The sequence below is a fragment of the Mastacembelus armatus genome, chromosome 2 (assembly GCF_900324485.2).
Source record: "Mastacembelus armatus chromosome 2, fMasArm1.2, whole genome shotgun sequence".
In the NCBI taxonomy this organism is placed as follows: Eukaryota; Metazoa; Chordata; class Actinopteri; order Synbranchiformes; family Mastacembelidae; genus Mastacembelus; species Mastacembelus armatus.
This window is the reverse complement of record NC_046634.1, coordinates 602332-620000: the sequence shown is the minus strand read 5'-3', so window position 1 is coordinate 620000 and position 17669 is coordinate 602332. Positions and strand designations below refer to the sequence as shown.

General features: G+C 43.7%; 1 protein-coding gene across 2 annotated transcripts; it reads right to left on the bottom strand.

The window, feature by feature from the left end:
* Positions 1-7739: 7739 nt before the first annotated feature.
* On the bottom strand, positions 7740-15148 carry sonb (SON DNA and RNA binding protein b). 2 transcript variants are annotated; one of them, XM_026302035.1, is made up of 20 exons: positions 15001-15148; positions 13613-13819; positions 13322-13356; positions 13016-13197; positions 12669-12850; positions 12349-12539; positions 11925-12201; positions 11529-11722; positions 11283-11435; positions 10939-11114; positions 10669-10803; positions 10430-10516; positions 10126-10323; positions 9863-9973; positions 9665-9781; positions 9402-9549; positions 9094-9162; positions 8892-9007; positions 8694-8795; positions 7740-8601 (listed from the first exon to the last, which is right to left on the bottom strand). In XM_026302035.1, the coding sequence occupies exons 1-20, from the start codon at positions 15081-15083 to the stop codon at positions 8524-8526; spliced, it is 2841 nt and encodes a 946-aa protein (XP_026157820.1). In that variant the 5' UTR covers positions 15084-15148; the 3' UTR covers positions 7740-8523. The 2 variants fall into 2 exon arrangements, with proteins under 2 accessions (XP_026157820.1, XP_026157819.1); XM_026302034.2 differs by having other exon boundaries at positions 14965-15141.
* Between the last annotated feature and the right edge of the window lie 2521 nt (positions 15149-17669).

Here is a 17669-nt window from a genome sequence, read left to right as displayed (position 1 = left end):
TATAATAACATATGATTGGATCCTTTTCCGCCGTTGCATGTTTTCCACCTGTTTTTAAAATTCTTTTAGGCACAGTCACGTTTGCCCCGCAGCTTTTTACATCCCAAAACGTGGGTAATACATTTGTAAATACAGCTGCCAAAGTAATGAGCCACGGCCGACTGCTGGCTAATCTTGGGGTCCTTAAGTTTCTGGTATCGAGTGTAATGTGAAGCTTTGACCACCGTATGTCGCCATTTTTATTGTGTCAAATTTGGACCAACTAGAGTCGGCGTTTTGCACCTGAAGTTCCGGCCACAGTGACGCAGAGGAAGGAGTCTGGATTTAACCCCCTAACTTATGTTAGAGTAAAGGAAGTCCCCGTAAACAGAGATGATGACCCGTCCCCAGTCCCCGGCCTTGTTTTTCATCAGTGTTTGTTTTCATTGTGCACGAACATTACTATTATTATTATTATTATTATTGTTATTATTATTATCATCAGAGGTGGGAGGTAACGAAGTACAAATACTTCTTTACTTTTTACCTTTACTTCCTACATTTAAACACAAATATCACCAAACAGAACTGGGTTTGGCTGAAGACTACGCTCACTGACGTTCAGGCCGCCGGGCAGTAGGCGGCGGTAAGCACCACTCCTGAGGTACTGCAGAAAGATGGAGAAAAAGAAGCGTCGCTTTACGCCTCACTTCCTCCCATAATGCCCTTCGGAAAGTTTTGCTTCCTGTTTGCCATTCGGTGGTAGCTCGACGGCGGGGACGCAGCGACCCGCACCGGGGTAAGAAACAACAGGGGTTCGATGTCCGTGGCGGCTTCTGGCGTCGCAGAAATAGGGGTGACACAGTCGGTTTTATTTTGTCGGTTGGACTGTGTTTATGTACGTTTACGTACAAGGCGGTAGAAGTTGGCGGCTAACTAGCTAGCTACGTCGTTAGCTAGCTAGTTTGCCGATTGACGGCACGTTCGCAAAGCGGGGTCACGTCAGGGTTAATTGAACATGCGTCGAGGGACTGAAGTAGCACTTTTACGCGCCGTGGCACTACTTCTCTTTGTGTGTCGTTGTATTTTATCTCTTATTAGCTCAAACGAGCAATAAATAAGCTGCCTGATCACAAAGCATGCGGTTTGGACCATATCACTGCAGAATTACGCTGGTCTAAGGACTCAGTCGTGTGTTTCGTTAGCGCCAGTTGTCAAATATATAACCTGTAAGATGCGACAGTCGTGAGTTGTTACTGCGCTTCTAAAGGTTTTTAGTGTGTTCATCGTAGTTAAACAAAGGAAACAACATACAGAACAGACACAAAGCATATATGGGGGAAAGATAATTTAGCACTACAAGAGACAAATGGCAAAAAAAAGCACTTAAAATATTAAAATAAGAGAGACTTAGAAATAGAAGCCTGTAGTTTTTTGGCTATTTTGTTCAATTTAACCATAAATCTCAGCGATTTAAAGTAACTAGTAAAATAATTCAAAAAATAAGAGAAAGGAAGTACAACCATTCCACTTACATGTGTGTATGTGAAACTTACACAAAAGTAACACAAGATTGACAGTATCAGCGACATCATCATCCAGGTCATCCATAAAATAGATTACATTTATATAAGAAAAAACAGGAACGTTGTCTATTTTTAGAGACAGCCAATTGTGGATATTAGACCAGAAACGTTTAACAAAGGAACCATTAAATAAGTGTTCAATAGTTCCAAGCTCTTTTAGAGCAGAAGGAACATGGATTGACTTCAAATTTAAAGCGCTTCTGTAAAAAATTATTCACAGGGTAAATTGCTGTGACTATTTTAAAATGGGTTTCTTTAACTTGAAGAGCAATAGGAAAGGAGAGATAAAAGGAAAAGGATTTTTTACGCAAAGAAATATCTAAACGATCCCTTGAATAACACGTGTTAAAGACTCCAAAAGTTTTTTGTTTGAAAACCAAATTAAAAACTTTATTACATTTCTTATCCAACAAATTGCCACCCACTTTTAGGGCAGGTAAGGCAGGGGGTTACCAAGGAGTATTGTAAAGAGCCCTGAATCAACTGAAGTAAGGCTAGCTTTGCATAACATGTCATAATCTTTCTTGGAAACTACAAGATTAAATCTAATTAAAAAATCTTCTAAGGAAAGTAGTTGGCCGTTGGAATGTAAGATATCAGTAACAAATTTAATGTCTTTAATGTACCAATCGGATTTAAAAACGGACTTCCTCTTTATAGTAATAGCCCTATTTTTCCACAGCAGTGCATTATGGGGTGAAAAATTGTGGGAAAATAACATTTTGCCAAAATTAAGGGCTTGTTTGTGGAAATTAGATAATTTGACAGGAATTTTCATAATCTTTAATTAGTTGTGTTTTACGAAGATCGTGGGTTTTATTCTTCCAAATAAAATTTTTGGAGTTATATGATATGATAAATTTAGATGGAATATACAAAGAATGGCAAGGGTATACAAGTCTAGATAATCGTTCTGTTTTAGATAAGAGAATACGGCCTAGAAGCGACAAATCACTTGTCTTTAGTCTGTATGTTGACGATTTATGGAAGCAGCCAAAAGCTTGTAATACTGGGCGTCTGACTGGAAACAGTGTTGTGAACTGTATTATGTAACTTTTGCCGCTGATCTTGTGTCCAAGTCATGCTTCCTTAGTATTTGTTTAAAGTAGGTGTGGATGACGATATTAAATATAATGCCTGTAAGAGTGTTTATTTATACTTTCAGATATTTATCCTCTTTGCTTTTACAGATTCTTGATCTGTAAAAGCAAAGAGGATAAATATCTGAAAGTATAAATAAGCAAGTTTAGAAAAACTGCAAGTAGCTTACAATGATGCAATGTTATATGATAGGAACCCTTTCTGCTGTTGTATGTTTTCCAGCTCTTTTTATAATGCTCTAAGGCACAGTTACATTTGACCCTCAGTTTTCATCACAGAACGATGGTAATACGTTTGGAAAACCAGCAGGTGGCAGCGTTAGACCACAGATGAAGAAATCTTATCTTTAATGAGAGTGATGATGAAATAATTTTGGCAGTGATTTTTTAAAAAAAGGCTTATGGGTCCATTGTCATTACTGAGAGTGTTGTGTTGGAAAAGGGGGTGGTGCCTTTGGGAATGAAGATCAGAAATACTTTTTTGTATCCCCTCTGGGAAAATGTGATGTAACAGGTCCCTATTTTACATGTATGAAAGAAAGTGACAAAGAAATCATGAAAATAAGAACGGAATGGAAAGGCCTTGAGGGCGAAGACAGGGGGTTAATAGTTAATATAATTCACATATTTATGTTTTCGTTTAGGTGCGGAGCACGGGGACCGAAAGGACACTCGGTGGCAAGGTCCAGACGGTGTCAACATCCATGAAACATCACAACCATCGGGTGAACATATATTATAAAGTCTAGGCACATGGCGTAGGTCCAGCATTCTGAAAGGTTTTCTGTTTACCTCCAACAGGCGAGGACGAAACCATTCACCGGGAAGGACCACTGAACAGAAGAGGGCGGCATCCTCAGGTGTAAATATGGAGTGTTCTTAATATATTTTTAAGAGTACTTGAGCCAGGGATACTAGTCACATCAAATTTGTATGTTAAATTTTAGTTTATGAAAAAAAGAAGTCTTTGCAGAGATTCAGGTGTTTTTTTCCTTCCAGGCTTTCCCAGAGGTCAGTGTAGACTGAGGTCTTTTTAAGGAAACTAAATAATGGATTTGGACAGTCATCCAGTATTTTTTTCTGTCAGTGACACTGACATCACTTCCTGTTTCAAACTATAATTATTTTAATAATTTAGTGTTAAAAATTACTTGATGTCATCCCGACTGTTTTCTTAAAAGGTAAAGTAAATCATCTGTTCATAATTTTCAGTTACAATCTTGAATCTTTGAATTTTTTTAACCGTTAGGTGATTCTGCCATTTTTTCATCCACACCATGCATGGGTGGATGAAAAAATGGCTGTTGCCCCCAAAAATTAGACAGATGGTTAAGTTACACCTTTAAAGAAAACATTTGGGATGAGGTAAATAAAATTTTAGTCCTAAATTATGTGAAATAAAAAGTCATTTGAGTTTGAAACAGGAAGTCCACCAAATAATGTGATATTGGTACATGGACATGTTTTCCCTGTCATCCTGAGTGTAGATGATTATAGCATCAGTCTGCAACATAATAAAGGGGAGTCTGAATGTTGTACAGGTGAAAGTGCATGTCTTGGTACATACCAGGTTTTTTTGACTTATTTGTATACAACGGTTGCATCATATATAGGAAATTGAAAGGTTAAAAAAGTAAAAGTGCAATAAAAACCTTGAACTAATCTATCTCCACACATCTCTGCTGCAACCATAAAAAAAAGAAAAACACTCCCAGGACTGCTACAAACAAATGTTGCACTGAAGAAGATGGGATGGCCCCAGTCTGGAAACTGACCAAAAAAAAAAAAGTGATTGAGCCTTACCACACATGAAGGGACAGAAAGAGACTCCCAGCCTGAAATGACCCCCAAAAAAACTTTGCTTCTTTGTTGAGTAATTTTCTTCAATAAAATACGTTGGAATAATTTTATTCTTCTGTACTTATCTTTTGTCTTGTCCCCTCGAAAACATTTGGTTCATATGTGCCAGTAACTTTGTCAAAAGAATAAATAAAACCACCTACATGCACCAGTCCCAATTCTTAAGAGTAGGGATGGAGACTCCCAGCCAGGAACCTGAAGCCACAAGAAACAAAAAACTGATTTTTTTTTTTCTTTTTAAATTCAATTGACATTTGCTTTTGTCCCCATTTGCTTTAACAAAACAAAAAAACAAAACAAAAAAAAACCTTGCACCAACAGCTCCTGTCACCTTTGATCCTCACCCTCTCTTTCTCCATCTGGGAAAAGGAAAATTAAGATTAGTATGACTAGTACGATAGTATGATAGTATCAACCTGCAACACTACGCACTAGGGATGCACCGAAATGAAAATTCTTGGCCGAAACCGAAAAAGAGGAAACCAAGGCCGAAAACCAAAACACCGAAAGAAATTATGCCAATTATTAGTACCATTGCATTTATGGCTGTGGCTGTGTACTAACTTTACTAAAATCAAGGCATTGCAATTGCATAAATTAATATTAAAGTTTCAAAGAATAAATCAATTACAAATTATGCAAATATTTTGCTTCAGACAAGCACGTGCAGGTCGCGGTTTCTGTTTGCGTCATCACAACATTTCGGCCGTAATGTTTCGGTGGGCGATTATTCGGTGCATTCCTACTACGCACCCTTTGCTAAGCCTCTTCTGGTTTTCCTCCCTATGGACTCCCTACATTAAAATAAAAGCCACGACCGCTTCGGAACCGGACCGACACCTGCTCCTGAACAAATCAGTCCGCAAACGGTCAGACCCGCTTCGCCATGTGGGAAACAAAAACATAAAAACGTGGTTACACGGACCCGCTTCACCTGCCACGTTTCAGCCAAAAACATGAGCTCGGAAGCTAAACGCAGGTCGCTTACGTGTAATAGGACGCAGCTCCGGTCCGCAGACCTCTACGAACCTAAACACGCATTGGACGCCGCCGCGTCTGTCACGTCAACTTCTCCAGCTGCCTGCTGAAAAACAGAAAAGACACAAAACCCGCTTCCACTTGAGGACCTCAGCTCCGAAGACCGGAAAACTTCCACCTGAAAGGCACAACGTGACCGTCACCGCCGCTTCCGTCCGCCTAAAAACAAGTGTCCGTGCCTGAACGGGTACCGACCTCTTTCTCTTTCGGATCCTCCGCTTCGTGCTGCCACGATCCGCGACCTGAGACCGCTGCAAAGGAACCACATCAAGTCGAAAAACGGACACCGTCTGAACCTGCAGCTTAAATGAGATCCGGATCCGCCTGCTCGCTGATCCTTAACGACTCCCACCTGCGTGATTGCCTGACCGCGAAGTCGCACGTGAATCCCGTCTGCGCGTGCACGTTTCCCCACTTAACGATCGGTCCCGCGTGCGCACACGCACTCAAACGCACATTTCGCCTTTATTCTATCGCGAGATCCGCTTCCTCTCCGCTAACCGATTATTGAGAGTACTTCACATCATCTTCTCTCATCCTAAAGTCCTTTTGCCTTATAAAAAGGAAAACATTCACCTGGGCCGAACCTGAATTGATTCTCTTTCTACAGTCACAGGTGTGCGGTTTCTATCATCTCTCATAACGTTTGTATTTCAAAACCACTTCACACGCTTGTACTTCCTTTATTTCACATAATATATCTTTTCCCTGTGCTCCTTGTAGCTGATCATCCACTTCCTGACATATTTCTTACAACAATTTTAGAGAAAACTACTTTTTACGTTTAGGCTGAACAAACTCTGAACTGTACGTACACATCAAAATCCTTTATTCCATTTAGTCCACATACTTGTTATACTTCAAAGCTACATTAGTGTAACTCCTTATCAGGATGTCCCAGGAACTCCATAAAAAACCTCCAGTTAATCCAGAATCCTGCAGTCAGAGTCCTTTTCTCCTATAATATCTTGTCTAGAATAAAATTAAAAATCCTTCTCCTCACGTACACTTACATTTTTACCTGTAAATTTTTACATATATTTTAATAAAATATTTTATGTTATTCAAATTCATTTAGCAGGTTATACACGTGACACACTGTAAACTGTTAAAGGTTAAGATACAAAAAAATACAAAAAACAATGAAACATAACAATGGAAGGGACTAGGCTCAGAGTAGAGCCGCTGCTCCTCCACATCGAGAAGAACCAGCTGAGGTGGCTCGGGCATCTGTTCTGGATGCCCCCTGGGGAAGGTGTTCCGGGCATGTTCCACCGGGAGAAGTGTCCAGGGAAAGGAAGTCTGGGCATCCCTGCTTAGGGTATCTCAATTGGACAAGAGTCGTGTGGCTGCAGCTGGTCGTCAGGTGGGCACCCATCTTCTTCTGCGATTTGTCAATTTAACCCCACGACAACTCCGAAATCCCCCTGCTGACCACCACCCTTGAACCGGTTGGCTCTGCCAGTGCAACTTCCGCTGTCTCCAAATCCAACTGGATGCTGTTCCCACCTGCTCGGTCCGGCCCGCTTCCTGTCCGTCCCTTCGATCCCCAGCAGTCCAAGGGTTCTTCAGAGTGACTGTCCAGCAAAGCCTCTGCAGCTGACCTCTACAGTTAGATTCCAGGCCTTCCATCCGTTTTGTTGGTTCTCATGGATAAATACAAGTATTAGAGAAAATTATTTGGTTTGGCTCAAATTTATATAAATATGTTTTTGAGGACTGAGTCATAAAAACAGTTCCAAAGTAGCAATTCAGCCAGTAAGCCAGCAGTCCGTGTTGCCAGAATCTTCTGTAACTAACATAAATTTCCAACCTGAGAAAATTAATAGCTCATCTTTTAAATTTCACACTTTCCAATTATCGTTTTGAAACCGTTAAAAAGTTTTCAGGTGACATCTTTGGTGACAAAAGCTAGCTAACATTTAGCAAACAATTTCATCCGAGGTCTCTGGCTTTCTTATCTTTATAAAAACTTTCAGACTCACTTTTTATAGAGGTGTTGATTTAACAATAACGATCAAGGAGGGTGTGCTTTGGATTCATGTTTCCTGTTCCTTGAAAAGCTAGGGCTCTTCCACCAGAGGCGCCTTACACTCCTTCCTTTTGGAAACAACCTCACAAAATCCACAGTCCCCATTCCACAGGCTTTCAAAAACACAACAAATCCTCTCCTACGTAACATAAATATATTCTTTATTTTGGGTTTACACATATTTAGTAGGTCGGTTCCACAAAATTTAGCAGCCTCTGATATGACACACATATTGTGAAAAGGACACAAAGCCACAAATGTAACACTGGGACCCGGGAGAAACCCCGTCTGCTTTGCCACAATGTGGTGCAAATCTGCGGTTACACAAACAAACGTATTGGTCACGTTATTTTTTTTCTGTTAAAATGCTACAATACATGTGTCATCGTACGTATGTACATGCCAGTTAGATTATCGTCTTTCAGCCATCTCAAAAATATAGCAAACATCACAAGCTTTACTTCTTGTAGGGTGGACTGCTGTAACGTCTCCTGATGGCACTGAAGGTGGCTCTTATTTCCACCGCTATCATCTGTCTCTTCAAATTCTGAAAGATTTACAGGATAACTTATATACGAGTTAAATTGCAAACTTACCGTATAAGTTTGTCTCTACTCTTAGGTATATTTTATATTTTTAAAATGCACTTTTATTTTTAAACTTCAAAAAAACAGCGGAGTGGTTCTTGCATGAAGAAAATCTGAAACCCCGCCCGGTTGTCCTTGCCCTCGCCGTCGTGTGCCCAGAGCGCCTCTTCCTTTCATAAGGATATAAATAAGCCGCCATGGTGGGAGGTGATGGACTGCGTGCTTAGTGGGAAAAAAAACCCACATAATCCCTTTCCGCTGGCATCCCGCGACGGAAGTCAGAGTCCGGTCGAATCCTTCGACTGTGAAGAATCTTTAAGGTCAAACTCTTTAAGGTGCGTTTATGTAGAGAAAAGGGGACCGGTAGAGGCGGCGGTGAAGACAGGGCCAGTGTAGAGTCCTGGGCCGTCGACAGGAACCTGAGAGTGAAATCAAACACATTTTCATATTACTAGGTCTGGAATTATCTGGAATGGTGCCAGGATTTGAGTGGTATGGCCTTTAGGATCACCTCTCCCAGAGCCTGCAGGGCCACCGTTGCTGCCATGGCCTTGGCGTGTTTCTTATTGGGACTGGCCGTCTGGGGCTGGTAGTCCGTGCCGTTCACCGTGACCTGGATGGATGGACATATGACATATGGATGCATATGTCAGAATATAAGTTAAAAAAAGGGGGAGTTGAGTAAAGGACGGAAGTCTGACCGACCCACCTTGAACAGGAAATTCTTGCGGTGGTCCGGGCCGCTGTGATGAACCATGACAAAGTCTGGCTGGGTTATCCGTCTCTTGTTACACAACTCGATGAGCGCAGATACTGGGTGCTTCCCTGTATGTAAATAACAAAGTGAACGAGCGCACAAACAAACATCCCACAACAAACATATTGAGGAATGTGTTTGCTGTGTCTGTTACCCATCAGATCCTTGGTTACCACTAGTCCTCCCGTCTGCTTCTGAGGTTTCTCTCCTTCGGCCACTAGTCCTGACACACAAAACAAAACCATCAGCAGTGACTAATAGAAACACACACAGAAAGTGCAATCTACAGACCCCCTAAACATCATTTAGCACACAAGGCTTGAATTGCGCTTTTGGAACCTGACTCCAGACCTCCAGCCCAACAGAGACGCTGTGGAATGAGGTCAAAAGACTGTGCGTTCACAACTTGTCGTCAAATTCTGTACTACTAAGCTGTCGGTCCAGTGTTCAGTGGCCTCAGACCTTTGCGGTCGACCTTGAAGTCGATGACGATCGGCTCCACGGTGCCCTCCCGGTTCCTCCCCAGGCCCTCTCCCGTCTTCCAGCCCATCTTTCTCATCAGGAACTCCCCGACACCCCCTGATACTGGCGCCGCCCTGAGGAACTGGTCCTAACAGAGGAAGACATGTTGGAAAGCTCAAAATATAGAAAATGTGGGAAATCGTGATGTGTGAGCTTCTTTTTGCAAGTTAGCTCACATGCCGTGATTTGTGTAGATGAGGTACCTTCTTTAGCCACGCTTGTGGCCCGCTGGTGGACAGCTCCTCGGAGCTGAGAACCTGGGCTCCGGTCGAACCGGTGAACAGACCAGGGACGGCGTTGGACTGGGCCCAGGCGTCCACCTGTACAAGCAGGACATTCCCATCAGATCGAGTTAGCGTTCGCTAGCGCTCTGTAAGACACGGTATGTATGTATGTTATACCTGCTCTTGTGCCCGGCTGAGCATGCAGATGGCGCTGACGTCGTAGGGGTTCTCGGCCAATCGCTTCTGAGCTTTGATCCTCTCGGTTACGGCCTGAGAAATATCTACCGGCTGCAGAGAGAGAGGGACAGATGAACCGTCGCCAGCTGTGCCCAGTGATCTGGAAGTCTTATTTTCAAAAGCTCCCAAGGTGGAAACTGCTACGACATCCAGAATTTCCACATTGTAAGACCAACTTAAACTGCTAATGAGATGCTTCTCACCTGCTGTACCGGGTCAGGGAAAACACTGTCGTTCTCTGGCGTGGACGCCGACATCTCTGCGGCCTCTACCACCGCTTCGCCTAACGCCAATATGGCTGTCACTGCAGGAACCACGACCTTTCTGGGGGCACTTGCGGGCTTGTCTGCCGCTTTCTCTACTGGGACCCACTCTCCATAGGCGCCCGGCGTCTCGCCCTCCTGCGTGGCACAACACATTTCATTTGCATTCTCAAACTGCAAAACAGATTTTTAAATTATCCTTTTAAACATTACAGATCCAAATCAAACCCCTATCTGCTGTGACCTTCTTACGGTGCTGGGATCCCGAAGACACGGGAAACTCCTTGGCAATGCCTGCGTCGCTACGCACCGCCGGACGTACTGTGGTGTTCTGAAGAGAAAATAGGTTAAGACCGTTACATTTAATCACTCTTTTAACATCGATGACCTATGCCCTGATCCGGGGGGTGGTGGGGGAGTGGGGTAGCTGCGGACTGTAATATGTAAAATCATATGACAGTGTGGTGTGTGTGTGTATGTTACGTTGATGTTGAAGCTGATGGCCCTTTGCTCTCGAAAAGCCGATCCTCCGAACGGTTTGCCGTCGTCCTCGTCGTCCGACACGTGAGGCGCCGCCACCGGCAGCTCCCCTTTACTGTCCGCGATCATCTTGCATTTCTACAAACATGCAGGCAGTAAATTAAGATTCACTCTTCTACACGTGGTTTCAAAGTTTGACAAAGGTGAAAGCTATGCTGAATTTTTTCCACTGTGCAGTAAAACACACATCTAATGCGAGCCCCAGATCCTTACGTCAGTGAACTCCTTAATGCTGATGCTGTCGGCTTGCTTCGCCGCTTTCTTCTTCAGTTCCTCCAAAGCAGCAGTGTTGGGCTGGGTGGGAAGAGTAGGGGGCTTGTTGGTGATGGAGGGCAACGGGAGGAATGACGACAAAGCGCCCATGTTAGACAAGGCTGCTGTCATGGTGGCTGGGAGATGCAAAACGAGACGGCAGCCAATCAGAAACAAGTATAGTAACCTCTTAAATTAACGACCTGGATGCTTTTCTAAGTGTCGCTTTTCTGTATATACTTTTCTTTAAAAGAAAGAAACATATGCAGAGAAGATAGAATCCACATCCAGAATCCAGCTCTTACCGGCGGCCATACTGGCCATTGCGGCATTCATGGCCATGCTTGGCAGGGCCAAGGGCAGCACCGAGGTCTTCAGGCTGGCGGGGATGGGCATACCTGCTTTGGCGCACATGGCGGCGGCATTGGCCTTGGCGATTTCCAACAGCTGTTCCTTATCTGAGGATCCGTACATAAAAAAACAAACATACTGCTTCTGTCTGGTTCATACAAACACCCCTTAGATTATTGAGTGATTTTATTCTCTCTGACCCAGTTCACTGATGCGCTGAGGGCTGCTGCTCAAATTGCTGCGTTTCCAGGTGGGGGATCTATTTCTGCGGAGGATGAGCACGGGGGAGTGGCTCGGCTCTCGTTTCCAGCGGTCCCTCTGGCTGAACGTGGTCCTCCGACGACCCCGTGAGGCCGACCGCGAGTGGGACCGACGTGTGTTATAGCCCCTTGACCTGCACACACAATGGGTCGTCGCTTTACTTGCAGTTCTGCCGGTTCTGCTACATATGAGTTAATTATCTTAATGATTAAAATTTTTTTTCTAAGGCAAAGACTGAGCTTTAAGGGAGAAACACTGCCAGAATATTTCACTCAGAAGATTTAGAGAATTTTACAAAGTAATGCTTTTGATCTTTGTACCACTCTCTGTCCTACCTTGACCGTGATTTCCTCTTTCTTGAAGAGCTCCTCGATCTGGATCCCCTCCTGTGGCTCCTGGATCGTTTCTCCCTCTTTGACGACTTCCGGTCTCTGCTCCTCTGCGGGGACTTCGATGCTTTCCTCTTGTTCTTTGCTGGTGATTTACCGCCGGCAGCAGAAGGGCCGGGGTGCTCATACGGTTTCGTCTGAGGGGACCCGGCGCTAATGGTCGGGTGGCGATTGGCAGATAAGTGCCGGTTCGGTGTGGAGTGCTGTGTGCCGCGACCTGTGGCTTTAGTGTAGCACCGCAAAACACACCGTAAGTCACCTTTTCTCCAGTGTAATAAACTGACAGAAAATGTATTCATTTAAACTGTTTTAACTTTGGTGAGATGCCTCTATACAGAGTTTGGATAGAATAACTTCAAACTGAGCCTACCTAGTTTTTGAGTCAGGTCCTGTGGTTTGTCTTGTCTTTCCTGCTGGTCAGTGTTCTGTGGCTGTGTCGGCTCCTCTGCTTTGCCGTTACTTCCGGTAGGGTGGGAGGCTGGCTTAGATGGAGAGAGGTTTTTCGCAGGCTCTTGAGCGGACCATACAGATTCACTCACCACTGTCTGCTTTTCCGAGGACCTGCCAATAAAGCCACGTCACGGTGAGAAGGGCGAGCTAATGAAGGCTTCTATTACAAAGTCTCATTTTCACAGCCAAAACTCATATGTTTTCATTCTCAACCAATCAGCTTATAAATTTCCTACATACCTGGACCGGGTCCTGTGGAGTTGTGAGCCGGAAAAGGAGCGAGTTCTAGACCGGTGTCTAGACCGAGATCGAGAGCTCTTCCTCGCCGAGCGGGAATGTGAATGAGAACTGGAATGTGACCGTGACCGGGAATCCCTCCTGCTGTGTCTTTCCTCATCTCCTCTTCCTTTATTGGAGCTGTCCTGTTGGAAAGTAGTGTCACTCATATTTACGCCGTCTCACTTTATCAGTTGTTTGAGTCACCTTCTGTCAAAAACATTTCCCACTAATATCTGGACAAGACATGGTTAAAGCAAAAGTACTTTATACACTCAATTTTAACTATTAGGTAGTTTCAATGTTTTTACCTGTTTTGGGATGATATCGGGAAGCTCCTCTCGTCGCCTTGGCGATGAACTTTGACCGGATTTGTCCCCCTTCCGCTTTGCCGCATACTCCGAGTCGGAGTCTGATGAGTTCTCGGCCCCTTTCCTCCTCCGTTTCTTCTTCTTCCTCTTTCCCGTCAAGCGGCGCTTGTGCTTGTGCTCACCTGGACAAATAGTGGAGCGGCTCTGTGCCGGTGAGGCATGATTCATACAACGGGACTCATTCCACACCTAGGACTCAGCCATGAGCGGTTTTACCACCAGAGCCGGAATAAGAAAGAGACTTACCTTGCTCCTTATTCACCCGTGTTGGTGTTTCTCTTCTATGAAGTAAAGATAAAATCTGAGTTAAGACAGATTTTTTTGACAGGTGGGTATTAATGCCAGACTTTGCATACAAAATGTGGTACAGCATGAGTACTGTGCAAGGTTACCATTGTATATTAGAATCTGACTGACAAAGTCATGTGGGTCGTAGTAACCTTATTAAATCCTAGCACACCACACCCCTTTCACTTTGTCCTGTCAATAAATGGAAACAATACTGTTTTGTGAGGAAGTCCGCTAGCAAGATTTCACCTTGACCGACGTTTGTTTCTTCCCTCCGGTTCTGCCCCGGATTCCGAACTGGTCTCCTCTTTCTCCCGCTTCCTTCTCTTCTTCTTGCTTTTGTGTTTTTTGTGCTTCTTGTGTTTCTTCTGTGAACCGCTGTCCCTGAGTTCTTTCTCCAAAGTGGCTTTCTCTGCTCCAGACGTCTTGCTGCCGGCTCCCATTCCTTCACCAGCACTGACGGACACACACAGGCAGAAAAGTGGGTGGTTACAGCTCCATGCTGTGAATGCTGTCAAACAACATTAGCCGTTAGCTGCACACATGCCAGGTATTGAGCTAATTGATGCACTTTAATACTTTAGTGTAAGTGGAGATGAAATAGCAATAACAGGTCTCTTCCTTAAAGTTTCAGTTGTATTGTTTACATAAAACAGAACGTTAACGTTGCTCCGCAGCAAAGCATTACAGAAGCCCATATCCTTTTTATGATCAAATTACAGTCAAACCCCGCCTTATAGAGTAAAACACAGTTCAGGATACGTCAAATGACGTTGATTTATGTCACCGACGAAATCGACATACGGAAATACGAGAAATGAAAATACTGTATGTGCATGTTGCCTCCAAATTTTGTTTGCATACACTGTTTCTCCGTTTGTCGACACTCAGACCAGATGCTTCATCATTTATTCGGTATGACATACGTCAAAATTGACTTCTGTAACCAATTAATGATGTAAACTGCGGTATGACTGTATTGGTTATGCAACTATACTAATATATATGTACATTGGAATTCTGTACTTCCATAGATGCATATACTGTTTTTTTTTCTTCAAGAAAACAACCAGGTTTCAGGTGAGAAAATGAGGTCACAGTGACATGACTGGACTCCACTGTCCAAAGCAACCCGATAATCAATTACAATAACATTATAAATCAATATGGATCCATTTATACCTCTCATTAGATTATAGATCCGTGATTGGATGCTAAGATTGCTATGTACTTGACAGCACAAAGAGACAGATGGAGTCTGCAGAAGGAGCACTGCTCTGTAAATCTCACATTCTGCTGAGGGGCTGAGCCCCCCTAAAAGGTCTGATCCTAGACTCGCCCCTGCTTTATTGTACGAGATGTACTGAGCTTTAGCTAACCGGTACTGGTCCGTTTGCCACATAAATTGTGGCATAAAATCAAAACAGGACAGGACTAGCTACTGTCAAACAGAACCCCCCCCCCCCCAGTCCTACTACTACTGATATCGATATTTAGCTTGTTGCATGACTACGTTTGCATGTAAACCACATAACTAGCGTTAGCTCCTACGATACCGTTAGCACTGAGCTAAATATATAAGAGCGTATTTCATTAACTACCCAGTTAAAGGGGTACCAAAGACGGGGTTGACGTACGATTTGTCTTCATTCTGGTCTTCAATTTCTCTGATTTTATTCAATATAAAATCCTGAAAAATCTGCTCGATGTTAGCCGTCATGTTGCACTGTGCATCTCGCTGCAGGATCGGCTAAAAACACTTGATTCCGATTGGTTCCTGCTTCTTCTTCTTCTTCGTTGTTTTGTTTTTCTGCGCCAACGACGTGACGGACGCGTGGCCGCCACCAACCGGCGCGTCCTCGTCCGCGTAGCTGACGGTGGGGAGGTCACGCTATTATCGCATCACGGGAAAGTTGGAAACATCCTCCAGTTGCGGTTTGTGTTTTTTTTTTTCTTCAGAGTCAACCTGCGGCAGCACGTTACGTAACTTGTTGCAAACAATAGCTGGGTTTGTGAAATCTGGGGATTTACACCGCTCAGCAGTCGAGTATAAATTCTCTTGTGAGGACAGAGGAGTTTTTAAAACCTGGTCCTAGATCTCCTCTCCAGCAGTCCAAGATGAAAACCGCACAGCTCGCTGGTCTCCTCCTGATCGTCTGCATCGGCAGCGGTAAGCTACGTCTGTTTTTACATTAGTAGTGTTGTTGTTTTGTTTGTTTGTTGTTTTCTAATTGCTAAAACGGGGCAGGGGGTTTACTGAACAATCAATGCTCCCATTTTTATACAAAGCTCAGCGGCGGATCTACAGGGAGCAGGGGGTCATACTGGTTTTGTTCTTTTTTTCTAAGATTAAAAATGTCTGGGAAGTGTTTATTAATATAATGTAATGAATCTTTTGTTCGATTTACTAACAGAGGTAGAATTGTATTTCTGCTTTGTAGAAGAACCCCCCACATAGTGAAAGTGAAAGTGAAAGTGACTTTTGTGGCCAAGTATGGTGACTCATACTCGGGCATTTGTGTTCTGCATTAAACCCATCCAAGGTGTGCACACACACACAAACAAACACCGTGAACACACACCCGGACTAAATCCACCACTGACAAACTCCTCCCATTACAACACAATCATCCATAAATACAAAATACAAAACTGCTAAACTACGTAAACATTTGTTTTTTAGCCATGGCCCTGGAGTGCTACCGCTGTACCGCGCCTCACAGTGAGGAGTGCTACAGAAATGTGGAGACCTGCCAGGGTGCAGATGAAGTCTGCGTCTTGGTCCTCAGAAAATATCTCAGTAAGCCCCAGTTTTTAAAAAGTTTTCTAACTACAGCTATAGACCGGAAACAAATACCTCATTTATTTATTTGTGATCACCGTGTCTTGTTTACAAAGCAACTGTCATGTTCTTCTGTTTACTACAGAGTTCTCATATTACAAGCAGTGCATGAGGCAAGCAGATGCCTTTATTGTATCAACTTGGTCCCACCATCAAGTCTTCACATGTAACACTGACCGGTGCAACTGAGATGATGGTCCGCAGAAACAACGCAAGGAACTTTGTTATTTTTTGTTGTATTTTATCATGAATGTCCGGCCTGTCGGAGTCAAGTGATCCACAGAAATTTTAATTTTAATTCTTCCTCAAGAGGAGCACGCACAAACACATATTGGGGGTGGGGCCTATGAGTACTGTATGTTGTATCATTTATAGACACCAGATGGCAGTAGAGCGCCGTGTAGAACCATGAGCGGGCCCTGCTGCAGCTGTTCAGTTCTGTTATTAAAAGACAAATAATGACTGACATTTGCTATCTCTCTTTTTTTTTGCCTTGCTTCTTCATATGATGAATTTGCGTGGCAAGTAGGGAGACTTATCATTTATTAAAACCAAGTAATTTCACCTGCAGTTTAATAATGGATTATCTATTGAGCAGAACATATGCAAATCCAATACATTTTCCAATCCAGGCCATAGATCAGAGGGAATGGAGGCAGATATATTCTCCTTTGTGCTGGCTCCGGGTCTGTGCTTGCATGCCTCACGAGCTGATGGCTTGTTACTGGTAAGGGTAATTTAGGAGCCACAGGCTACTGTGCATTAATAAGTCTGCCAAAACATACGGATGGAGTCATAAAAAAAGCTTCTTCAGAGACAAGGAGAATGAGGACTCATCCAACTGGTGGTTTGGGCCCCAGAGAGAGAGTCCTGATCCTGGCATCACATACAGACACTAAATCCATAATTGAATCTTCTTCAGTGTGTGTGGTGGGGGGGTAAAGGGCATGGATGTTCAAAATGTCCTGAATATATAAAGATAGACCATCTTCTTCTGAGTGCTGAACCTCTCTGTGCAGTATTCAGGACACATCCAGTGGGGAAAGACCCAGAGGCAGAGCTGGAGGGACTACATATTCCATATGGACTGCGAATGGCCACAGAAGGGGCTACATGAAACAGCTGGGGGGTGGTAGTGGTGTTATACACATATTTTATTTTAAAGTCAAAGATCCTTGAACAGTGTATACTTGTATTTCCATATTAAACAGTAACCCCAGGCTACTTCTTCACATGCAACCAGTCCATCGCATAGTCCTGCAACTGCACAGTATATACAAGCTGCTCCCTCCTCCCCAGCACCCACAAAGTAAAACAACGGGGGGGGGGGGGACTAACCTCCTTCTTTATGAGGTGTACCCCATTAAACAGGGCTTCCCTTCAGTAACAAGTGCCTGCGAGCAATGTGGAAACACCACTGGGCTGTCCGTGCGGAACCTGGAGGACCCCACACTGAAATTTGGG

Excerpts from the sequence above, each read along its gene's own strand:
- sonb (XM_026302034.2), bottom strand. The coding sequence starts at position 15,083 with ATGACGGCTAACATCGAGCAGATTTTTCAGGATTTTATATTGAATAAA. Across the intron at positions 13,357-13,612 it reads AGAAACAAACGTCGGTCAAG|AAGAGAAACACCAACACGGG; the intron begins GTGAAATCTTGC and ends TTTACTTCATAG. Across the intron at positions 11,436-11,528 it reads TCAGCGCATCAGTGAACTGG|ATAAGGAACAGCTGTTGGAA; the intron begins GTCAGAGAGAAT and ends ACGGATCCTCAG.